We start from the raw sequence: 11,372 nt of genomic DNA, 5'->3' as shown, positions 1-11,372 counted from the left end.
ACCCTTGTTCTAGGCATTAGCCTCACCATGCGAGTCCTTTCATGGGCCAGATGTATCTAGGGTCACTTGCAGTCTGCTTCTCAATGCATCGTTGAACACACTACCCTCTTTCATGCTGTAACTTCTGGAAGTAGTTTGCATGAGTCAGGTCTTCTGCTTGCCAGTTGTTTGAACCTGACCTGTGGGAATAAATTCTTAACTGCAAACTCCTCTCTCTCATTCAGCTAATTCTGGCAAAACCTGGAGGTGGGAATTCTAACAGTCGGTATCCACACTCAGGCTTTTGCATAACTCCTAGGACAAGATTATAAATGACCTGACCTTTTTCAGGTGCTGAGTTTCTGCATCTATTACAGCTGGTAGTGGATATGGTAGGTTTTGGGCAGCCAGGGACCCTCTTCTAGTCTGAAGTTAAGCACATGCGAGTGTCGGAGTTAATCCAGGCAGCTATATCTTTCCCCTGAACTCAGATTCTGAAAATTTGAATCAACCACTAAGTTCATGAGGAAGAAACTTACGGATGTCTAAGTATATTGCATCCAAATATCCCAGGGTACCAAATCACATCTAGGTGTTTAGAAACCCTTAGAAGGGGATAAGTAGCAGTCAGCAATATGATCCTAAACCAACCCTAGGGCTCTCCTCTCCATGGGAAAGCGAAGTTAGTAATACCCTCTTAGTCTAACAAACAAAATAAGCCCCAACTTCTACTCCTCCCACTGTGACTGGGGAGTGACTCCCTTGCTGGTTGGAATTACTAAGCCACAGACTGGAATAGTAGAGGAGAATTTGGCCTTAGGTGTTTTTTGTTTTGTTTTTTAAAAATACAAAAACAAAAAGCACAGCAGGCCAGTTGTGCAATGTGAATCATCAGCACTAAAGCTGGGGAAAGACTTTACTGGTCTTTCCCCATCACCCTTGGCAGGCTATTCCCTGCAGTGCATGCGGAGACGTTCTGTCCAGTTCTCCATGCCCTCAGCAACGTTTATCACAAGACCCCCTTGGGAGACTCTTCCAGGGTCTAATGAGGGGAGGGGAGGATTATCCTGATGCACAGCCTAAATTTTTCTTCCTTCATTTAAATCTCTAGCCTACAGTAAAGAATTTCTTTCCTTGGTACTTATACCCTTGGGGCCTTAGATTTCAGCTGAAATCTAAGGCCCAGATCCTCAACTGTGATTAGGGACCTAACTCTGATTGCTTCCCATAGGAGTTAAGCACCTCAATACCTGTGAGCATTTGGGACCAGGCTGAAGTGCTGTCTGAGCATATGACCCTTTATACATGTGTAAACCATTACCTCACTGAGGGGCTTATCTAGCCCCCCTGGCATGTGCACCTCACCATCTTTAATGCAGCTGTTCTCACTAAGGGAGGGCAGTGCTGTTACAGGTGGGAAACTGAGGCACAGAGGCTAAACCCCAGATCTTAAGTATTTAGGTTCCTAACTCCCAGTGTGACAATGGACTTTTGAGAACCTGGGTAGAAGTGACTTGCCCAAGGTCACACTAGGAGGCTGTGGCAGAGCAAGTCTCTTAAATCCTAGCTTAGTGCTCTAACCACTGGGCCACACCTTCCCCCTCCTGCCCCATTCACATTCAGTTCGGTTGATGCTCAAGAGCTGGGTGAGGAAGCTCACACTGCATCTGCATGGGCTATGCCGGTGCTGTCTATGCCCTGCTTTCGTAGGCCTTTAGCAAACCAGGACTCTAAGAAAGTGTTTCTGGGATCCAGGTAAGAACCTGAAATTAAAGGAGCCTTCAGTTAAAGTAAAAAAAACAGCATATGACAGGACTCCTGGGCTCAGTAGGGATGTATTTGGCACAAATCAAGTGAAGTTCTGGAGGAGCAGTGGGCCCAAACAATCTAACTGGCTCCAAGCCTGAGCTGGATAAGTTTATGGAGGGGGATGGTATAATGGGAATGTCTGGGAGGGCATATGGCCTATTGGTGACTACCAGTAGCAAAAATCCCCAAGGGCCAGACACTGGACCCTAGATGGGGAGGGCTCTGAGTTACTACAGGCAGGGTGGAGAGATCTAAACCTGGGTACCCAGCAAGGAGCTTACCTTGGTTCCTGGGGCTCTGTGTGCTAGTAACTCAGGGAGGGGGACACTGGTACTGAGTGAAGGGTGGCCAAGGGCAGACCTAGCCTGCTAGGTAACCCGGAGGAGAGACCCTTCAGCATCATGGTGGCTGGGGGGGAAGGATAGCCTGGATGGCCACCAGCTGCCTGCTTAGAGCAGGAGCAGCAGCAAAGAGAAAGGAGGGGTGAGAGTCAAACAACAACCAAGTAAAATCCTGGGAAGAAAAGAGCTGGGGGGGGGGAGCTATTTTTGAGGGGTCTGGAGCCAGCCACTGAAAGGGCAGGACTGACTCTGGGAGAGCTAGCCCTCCCTGAGAATGGGCTCTGGGATTCTGGTAGCCACATCTCTTAGCTTGGTCCCTTTGCTGGGTGAGGTGACTCGGAGTAGATAGAGTCCGGTTGGGAGAACTCCCTCCCCAGCTCAGTGGAGTTCACCCTCCCCTCCTCGATGAAACTGGTACCCGGGGGCAAGTGCTGCTCTCGCTGCTAGGTCGGGGCTGCCCGCCTGCTGTGAGGGGATCTGAGTGCTGCGGGGGGAGTGGAGTGTGGCAGAGTTGTTCTGATTTGCACCTGGAGCCCTGCACCGCTTTGTGGTGAGGGGGGCTCTTGGGGCTGGAAGCAGCCTGATTCCTGCACAAAGAGGACACCCGCCCTCTGTAGTTGCTGAGGAGCCCACAAGGAAGTCAAATAAAGAGCCACTCTTCTCTGGGGGGGGGGCCCAAAGCCAGCGATTAAGCTACCTACAGTCTCTCCATAGCCTAAACCCAGGCAAAGGGTGGTTCAGTGGTTGGGGGCTAGTCTGGGACTTGACAAATCCAGGTTCAATTCCCTGGTCTACTACAGCCTTCCTGTGTGATACTTACACTCTCTGGGCCTCAGTTCCACCTGTGCAATGGGTATAACAGTCATACCCTTCCTCCCTGGGTACTATGAGGATAAATACAGGTGAGAGGGGCAGGTGCTCAGGTACTGCAGCTGTAGACGCACTCTATCATAGCTGAGGAAGTCAATATACCAGCATAAGAGCCCCACCCAGGGAACCTCTGGACTAAGATGATGGCATTAGGAAGCCAACAGACAGGCCTGTCTTCCATCCTTCTCAGCTTAGTGCTGCTGAAAAGGTGCCCGTTTGGCAACCCTAAAATCCTTTCTCTAACCCCAGCACAAACTTCCACCATGTCCAGCCCGCGCCACACCAGCCCCTTGGACCACGTCACACACGAGCATTTCCTCAGCCTTTCATAGGACACTGGCATCTGAGAGGCTGCCTGCACAGAGCTCATGGCAGGAGCGGGGCTGCTATATACCCCACACCGCAGTTCAGGGGCCACCCATAGGGGTGAAGGCAACTCATTCCCCAGGCCCCGCCTTGGGCAGAGGGGCTAATAGGCCAGTTATGGGGCTGATCTCTGAGAGACAATTGGGGCGGGAGGGGGGAGGTAATTTTTTTTACTGGGCCAATGTCTGTTGGGGAGACAGACAAGCTCTGTCTGGTGGATGCCTGTCCATGAATCAGAGTGAGCACCACCGTTTTTAACCCACATAGGTCACTGGAAATGAATTTCAGTGACTGCTGGTTTGGGCTGGATTTGAACCAGTGACCCAGTAGAACCCACCTCACCAAAGTCCAATAACAGACATGCTGGGGGTCCAGGCACAGCTGTACATTATCACATGTGGGACAGAGACTCCAACTTACAGCCTCCTGTTAGATGCTTTTCCAGCTACACGTTTCTTGTCTGGCCGTTCGGAGCATAACCTGCCCGAGCACCGACTCAGTTCAGACCCGTATGCTGATCTGTAATTGACACGCCGCCTCTTACCTAGACCCCGAGTATCAGGAGCACCACGGCATGGCAGGTGAATCACAAGCCAGGCAGGTCAGGGTGAGTTCGGTAACGGGAAGGCTTTAACAACAGGTCAGCTTCTGAGGTCATTAATATTCCACCAGCTGAGTTTCCGGCTGGACTGGCTGTTTCCTTAATACCTCAAATTAAACTGCAGCCAACCTCGCACAGTAAGACACAAAGTCCTGGAAGGCTCCAAAGGGCCTTAACTAAAGACTCCCATTAACAATGGGGCTTCCAAGGGCCTGCGCTCTAGTCAGCTGACTGTGGCAGAAAGCCTAATAGATATGGCAGGACTAGGAATCAGGAAACCTCGGTTCTAATCCTGACTGTGCCACATGGCCTTGGGCAAGTCACTTTACCTCTCTGGGCCTCAGTTTCCCCTCCATCCTTTGGGTGTTTAGATTGCAAGTTCTTCAGAGCAGGGGCACTCTTGTTTGTTCACACAGCACCTAGCACAATGAGGCCCTGATCTCTGGGCATTATCATTGTGATGCTGTATGATTGAAGGTGGCCATTTGTATCATTGTGGCTACCAACTGTTATACATATGCAACAAATCTTGTACAAAGTGTATTGTGTAAGGTGTCCATGGAAAAGTTACATTCTGTCAAGTTTCAGAGTAGCAGCCGTGTTAGTCTGTATTCGCAAAAAGAAAAGGAGGACTCGTGGCACCTTAGAGGCTAACAAATTTATGTGAGCATAAGCTTTCGAGAGCTACAGCTCACTTCATCGGATGCATTCAGCTGTAGCTCACAAAAGCTTATGCTCAAATAAATTTGTTAGTCTCTAAGGTGCCACAAGTCCTCCTTTTCATTCTGTCATTTTCTGGTTAAATCCAGGTATCATCACTGTATCTGGAGTTACAAATATTGGCTATTTGTGTTGGCTCTTGGGGTGAGAGCCCCAAGGCAGTTTACACCCAGCCCATTGCAAAGGGACTATTCAAGCTGGATGGGCCATTAAGAAGAATCAACTCTCCAGCTAGCTGTTCCTGAGGCTGCCTCAGACAGCAAGGAGCCAATGGCCACCCCTGTGAGTCAGCAAAACATATAAGAGCATGTGATGTGGACACATGACCTTGGACTCCATCTTTGTCAGTAACTTTTCACACACAGGGGCTCTGGGCATTTTTGGGGACATCAACTTCCCATGTACATGGCAGAAGATATAAGAGACCCCTGGGACACCTCCATTTTGTCTCATTCCTGCTCCAATTCTCTGAACTGTGGATTTACAACTAAAAGGGGTATTTTGAACTATGGCCTGAGGACCTTCCACAGTCTTTTGGAGGTTACCAGAGAGATTTTTGCAAGCCAGCAGTCCATCTACAAACAGTTGTATGCATATGATTCTTTAACCATTCAGTAACTCTCTTCTATTTTATTAATAAAACCTTTAGTTAGTTTACTAAGGATTGGCCAATAGCATGATATTTGGGTAAGATCTGAGTTACAAATTGACTTGGGGATAAGTGTCTGAGCCTTTGTGATTGGTAGACCCTCACCTAGGGTGAACTGGGTTTTCAGTAACCTCTCACTATAATGGACCAACTCATCTGGACTGGTACCAAGGGCTGGAATGCCTAAAGGGGATTGTATTTGACTTCTTGTTAACCAGTTTGGTGCTACAGAAATTCTTTTGATACTGGTTTGGTGAATCTAATTATAGAATAAACCACCAGTTTTTGGTGATTGTTTGCCCTGTTGCTTGCAGTCTGCCCTGAGTATGGCATTCTCCATGTGATCCAGTCCAGGCACCTGGTCACAATCTTAATACAAATGATGAGCTGTCCTGTCACCAGCTTAGGGATGTGCAATAGGATCTGGCTGCAGCATCTGGGAAGCTCATCTGTGCAGGAGCCAGAACTCTCTCAGGGACCAGTCCAAGACCAAGGAATGAACTCGCCCAGGAAGTAGGGCCAATCCCAAACCTCACCACCTTCTACTCCACGTGCAAGGTGCATTTCTTGGACCTGCCTTCTCCGACAAACACAGCAACATGTGTTTATACAAGTGAAATAAACTCCTCTGCCCCCACTTCTCCTGCTGCTGAGAGGGAAAGCACAGAAGAGCGGTTAGTCATGGTGGTTGGTGCGCTACGAGGAGGAGCGCGGTATAAGAACCTGCACAGAACACAGCAGAGAAGCCAGGTCAGCGCGCCAACGAAACCCATTAATAAAGTTACTGTCAGTGTGAAGCTACTGACCAAGCCCATAAGACGTTTTCCCCACTTCACTAGCATCATCTAGTGGAGAAAGACAAAAATAAGTGGCCTGACCCTGGCTGGAGAATGCAAGGAGGAAAGTGTTTATCCCAGACGCTGTGGAATAAAGAGAACAGCTAGTCCTGGGGTTAGGGACATCTCAGTCCAATTCTGACACATTCCCTGTACGACCTTGAGCAAACCCCTCCACCTCTCGCTGTGCCTCAGTTCCCCCTGCCTACGGCCAGGGCTGCTCAACAGACTTCTGCCAGCCTCGCTATGTTGATCAGGGGTGTGATCACTGACTGACACCGCTGTGGTGGCAGCAGCCCCTAGCACAGAGATAGCTACAGCAGCAAACGCTGCTTTTACCAGCATAGCTCATTTCACCAGCAGGGGCGATTGTACTGGGTGGGTCCAATGCAGTTTTGCTGTTATAGCTGCATCCACACTGGGAGTGCTTTGATATCGCGCCCCAGTAAAGCACTCATAGTGTAGACATGGCCCAAGTTAGGCACAGTTACTTCCTTTCCCCCAGGCTTTGTCCCTTATCTATTGAGACTAAGCTCTCCAGAGGCCATCTCCATGGCTTTATACTGCACCTTGCACAGAGCGGCCTGGTGATCTCCACTGGGAGTCTACACCCTGCTGTAATGGAACAAGATGTACAACAGTGAACACGTACCTCAGTGTTGCTGGTGTTATGTTGGATGGGCACTAAGCCAGCCGGAGGCCAAGGCTCCACGGGAAACTTTTGCTAGTATAGCAATGGCCAGTGGGGTGTGATTTTGTAGTGGGTATTTCTATGCTAGCAAAAGCCCTAGTGAAAATGCAGTTAGGGCTGCATAGAGGGGCTTGTGCTGGCAGAGCTTGTTTTGTTTGGGGACCTAGTATAAGCAGCACTGGCAAGAGCATTCATGTGTACACCAGGTGTGTTTCCAATATAGCTCTACTTGGGAGCCTTTCCTGGTTTAGGCGAGGCCCAGCTGCTTGTCTAGAAGACAAGCTCTAGTCATGTGAAGTAGGGCATTAGTTGGGAAAAATGAAGAATTTTTAGCCCTAGGCAGGGTCTGTACAGGGCACTGCCAGTACAGGACATTAGCCCCCCAGTAACAACAATTACTCCAGTGCTAGGTGCTGCTTTCTACTGCCCCATCCCTGATCCAGCCCCCTCAGAATCAGAGGGGCTCCCCTGGATTCGGGCCACCCCTGCTCAATAGCTCCAGACACAGGTTGAATGGAAACTTGCTAGTTTTCTTAGGCAGCAACATCCAAGCTGCTGCTGGGGCAGGCCTGTGAGATGCTGCCATCCTTTTGCCACCCTAGCTGCGATGGTGTAGAAGCCACTTGAAAGTCATTGCTGGGTCATGCTCTTCATGGGGCTCGTACCAAGGAAACGAGGAGCAGCATGCACAAGGAACAGAGGGCCTGAATGGAGTCTGTGTGAGAGGGGTTAGTAGAGGAAAAGAGCAAGGGAGTGGAGCAAGTATGAAGAGATTATGGGCAGCGTGGCTTGAAGAGGGAAGATTTAGGACAGTGAGTTGGTGGAGAGTGAGAGCAGTAAGAAGAGCCTGAAGTGAGATAGTTAAGGGGTGGGATCCAGCAAGACCTTGAGGAGACAAATTGGTCCTAGATGGCTCTAGCCCTGTGTAGAAGCTCTGAAGTGCATCTATCTTGTTGCTGGAAGGGAGAGATCCAGGGAGCTGCTGATCAGCTCTGCCTTCCCTTTATGAAGGTTAGGCCAGCGAGCTGGAGCAGAGCCAGGGGGACAGACAGATGTGCACAAATGAGCCTGAGTGTAAAGGAGTGGACAAAGCTGAAGATTGCACAGTGTCTCACTTAGCAAGTATTGCAGCGTAACGTGAATCCACTGGTCTTCACCTAGCATCCATCTTATGCTATCTCCAGAACAACCAGATCACAGCCACGAGCAAGTTACATATCTGCTTGTTCAAAATGCTAGAGAACGGGAAGCACTACATCCCGTTGATTCTTAACCAAAGACCAAGGAGACAGGTTTGCTGGTCAGAGGTTTATTTTCAGTTTCTAGGCTCAATCTTTTGACTAGGACAGAGTCCACAAAATATATTAGTTACTTCATCCAGCACAGAGAGGGGACACCTCTGGATGGGTGTTCCATACATATGGAACACTTTCTCCAGTAATTAGTGGGACATCAAGGGGACGCCAGCTGTTTTGTTAAGATCTACTTTTTAGTAGCCAGGCAAAGTTTAATATTCGTCATCACCTTCCTCCACCTCCTCAGCAGAGTCCCTGCCAACTTCCTCATAGTCCTTCTCGAGAGCAGCCATGTCCTCCCTGGCTTCGGAGAACTCCCCCTCCTCCATCCCCTCCCCCACATACCAATGCACAAAGGCCCGTTTCGCGTACATCAGGTCAAACTTGTGATCCAGCCGGGCCCAGGCTTCTGCAATAGCCGTGGTGTTGCTCAGCATGCAGACGGCCCGCTGCACTTTAGCCAGGTCTCCCCCCGGCACCACCGTGGGGGGCTGGTAATTGATGCCCACCTTAAACCCAGTTGGGCACCAGTCCACAAACTGGATGGACCTCCTAGTTTTGATGCCTGCTATAGCCGCATTCACATCCTTGGGCACCACATCCCCCCGGTACAGCAGGCAGCAAGCCATGTATTTGCCTCGGCGAGGGTCACATTTCACCATCTGGTTGGAGAACTCAAAGCAAGCATTGGTGATTTCAGGCACCGAGAGCTGCTCGTGGTAGGCTCTCTCTGCAGAGACTATGGGGGCATAGGTAGTGAGGGGGAAATGTATGCGGGGATAAGGCACCAAGTTAGTTTGGAATTCAGTGAGATCCACATTCAAGGCACCATCAAACCTCAGGGAAACAGTGATGGACGACACTATCTGGGCTATCAGCCTGTTCAGGTTGGTGTAAGAGGGATGCTCGATATCAAGGTTCCGGTTGCAGATGTCATAAATGGCCTCGTTGTCCACCATGAAAGAACAGTCTGAGTGCTCCAGCGTGGTGTGGGTGGTCAGGATGGAATTGTAGGGTTCCACCACCGCAGTGGAGACCCGTGGGGCAGGGTACACCGAGAACTCCAGCTTGGATTTCTTCCCAAACTCCACTGAGAGACGCTCCATCAAGAGGGATGTGAATCCAGAGCCTGTGCCTCCTCCGAAGCTGTGGAAGACCAGGAACCCTTGAAGGCCACTGCACTGGTCAGCCTGCACAGGGAGAGAGGACATTGAACTAGTGTTGGTCATGCTACTCATACTGGGTCCCCTCTTCCTTTCCATCACCATCCAGACATCAGCTACTTAACATGTGACCATGATTTGATAATGGAAGGTCTGTGTGTAATGTATAAATACAAAAATCAGAAGTAGTTTGTAATGACAACCTGTTGGGGAACTGAAGATTGCTGGATGTCAGTATGAGACCTCCCAAAACAGCACCCACATAATATTGGTGGAAGATTTTATTGAATAAGTCAGCCAGCAGAGGTAGACCCAAGTAGAACATAACCCCTGTACCAAGCAAGCAAGATGCTGGTTCATGAGTCAGCTTGAGGATTTCCTCCCCTCCGAAGAATGAGCCTAGTCAGCATTCACTGAATTACAGCCTTGGTGCTAGATTCCCATACAACAGCTGGGTGGGCAAATGCCATTACAGGTTGCCATTGTGGCTGGTCTATTCTTGGGTTGCTCTTCCACTGACAATTCCAGCTACAAAACCCCAAACACAACAATCACATGGGAGCAAGTTACAATTATGCCTCTTGACCGTCAGCCAGAGGTAGGCTTTCAAGCTATCTAGCCCATGAGAGGCTGGTGCCTGACAGCACTAAACCTGCTCATGAATGAGCAGCTGTCTTTCAGTAAGATTACCAGTGCTAGAGGAGTATTTGAGAAGCCCCCACGCGGAGTTCTATTTCTAGGCTAGCTACAGGAAGAGCAAGTCAAGGCTTTGCCTCCTTATACCAGGAGTGATTGGCCTTGTGGGTGCTGTATTTAGCTCCCCTCAGCCAGCAAAGAGGCCATGAGGGGAGCTTGGCATGAAGAAAATCCCTGGACTGAAGTTCTACCTACTCCCCAACACTCCTGTTAAGTCCCTCATCCCTCTCACCAGCATTATTCCTGTCTGGTTTAGACAGGGTGCAGTCCCTTCAACTTCTAAAAGGGAATAAGGAAAAGGAGTTTGCCCACTTACCATTTTACGAGTCCTATCAATCACAGGATCTATGATTTCCTTCCCAATGGTGTAGTGGCCACGGGCATAGTTGTTGGCAGCATCCTCCTTGCCACTGATCAGCTGCTCAGGATGGAACAGGGAGCGGTAGGTCCCAGTTCGGATCTCATCTGTAAGGAAGGAGAGGATCATGAACACCTTCAGGGCCTCAGCTTCAGAGCTGTGATTTAGTCAAAGTTTTACTGTAGAGCATGTTCCAGGGTCTGTCGTACCCACACTCAGTCAACAGCAAGGCACTAAGGCCCAGACCCACAAGGTATTTGGGCTCCTAATTTCCATGGAAACCAACAGAAGTTAGGAGACTAACCAGCTTTGTGGATCTGGGCTCAAAGACAGGATCATCACCAAACGCTGGGTTATCTGTGGTAAGAGCACCCTGTTAGAAGCCATGGAGAAGTGGAGAGGATGGTTGTGTTTTCCCCTCTTCCCAGCAGGTCAGTGATTGAAACTCAAAGAAGGGATCTGGTCTAGGCAGATTCTAGTGTCTTACCAATAACTGTGGGTTCCAGGTCTATGAACAGTGCTCTGGGCACATGCTTCCCCGACCCAGTCTCGCTGAAGAAGGTCCCAAAGGAAGAATCAGCTTGCCCCAAGGACTTCTCCAAACAGATGATTCCATTTGGCTGGATCCCATGCTCCAGACAGTACAGCTCCCAGCAGGCATTGCCCATCTGCACGCCGGCCTGGCCAATGTGGACAGAAATACACTCCCGCTGCATGGGGGAAGAGGCACACAAAGAAGTTGCATCCATGAAACGGTGGCTTTACTGGCTGGTTCAGTCCGTGTTTCATGCCTAGAAATAGGGAGCCATGTCACTCGACTTCCATCCCTGCTCAGAGCTACAGTGGGAATCAAAAGCAACTTGGGCATGGGGAGGTTCATCCATCTAGTCACATTTCCCAGGAGTGACCAATGGGCTTAATTTCCAGCTGTTAAACTACAGCCTTGTTCTATGTGCACAGCCCTGTTAAGGCAACATTAAACCAGGATCACCAGATCC

The 11,372-nt window shown here is 49.7% G+C and overlaps 1 protein-coding gene across 1 annotated transcript; it reads right to left on the bottom strand.

Moving 5' to 3' along the window:
* Positions 1 to 8,369: 8,369 nt before the first annotated feature.
* On the bottom strand, positions 8,370 to 11,090 carry LOC141987527 (tubulin alpha-1C chain-like). Its single transcript, XM_074952946.1, has 3 exons — positions 10,862 to 11,090; positions 10,333 to 10,481; positions 8,370 to 9,347 (listed from the first exon to the last, which is right to left on the bottom strand). Exons 1-3 carry the CDS (start codon positions 11,088 to 11,090, stop codon positions 8,370 to 8,372), a joined length of 1,356 nt encoding a protein of 451 aa, XP_074809047.1.
* Positions 11,091 to 11,372: the final 282 nt, after the last annotated feature.

This window comes from Natator depressus, chromosome 1 (genome assembly GCF_965152275.1).
Source record: "Natator depressus isolate rNatDep1 chromosome 1, rNatDep2.hap1, whole genome shotgun sequence".
NCBI classification, from domain to species: domain Eukaryota; kingdom Metazoa; phylum Chordata; order Testudines; family Cheloniidae; genus Natator; species Natator depressus.
The sequence above is the reverse complement of the archived record's forward strand: the minus strand, read 5'-3'. Positions and strand labels throughout refer to the sequence as shown.

What these genes read in the sequence shown, in the direction of transcription:
- LOC141987527 (XM_074952946.1), bottom strand. Translation starts at nt 11,090, where the DNA reads ATGCAGCGGGAGTGTATTTCTGTCCACATTGGCCAGGCCGGCGTGCAG. An exon ending in CCTGGAACCCACAGTTATTG is followed by an intron (nt 10,482 to 10,861) that starts GTAAGACACTAG and finishes CCTTCCTTACAG; the next exon opens with ATGAGATCCGAACTGGGACC. An exon ending in TTGATAGGACTCGTAAAATG is followed by an intron (nt 9,348 to 10,332) that starts GTAAGTGGGCAA and finishes CTCCCTGTGCAG; the next exon opens with GCTGACCAGTGCAGTGGCCT.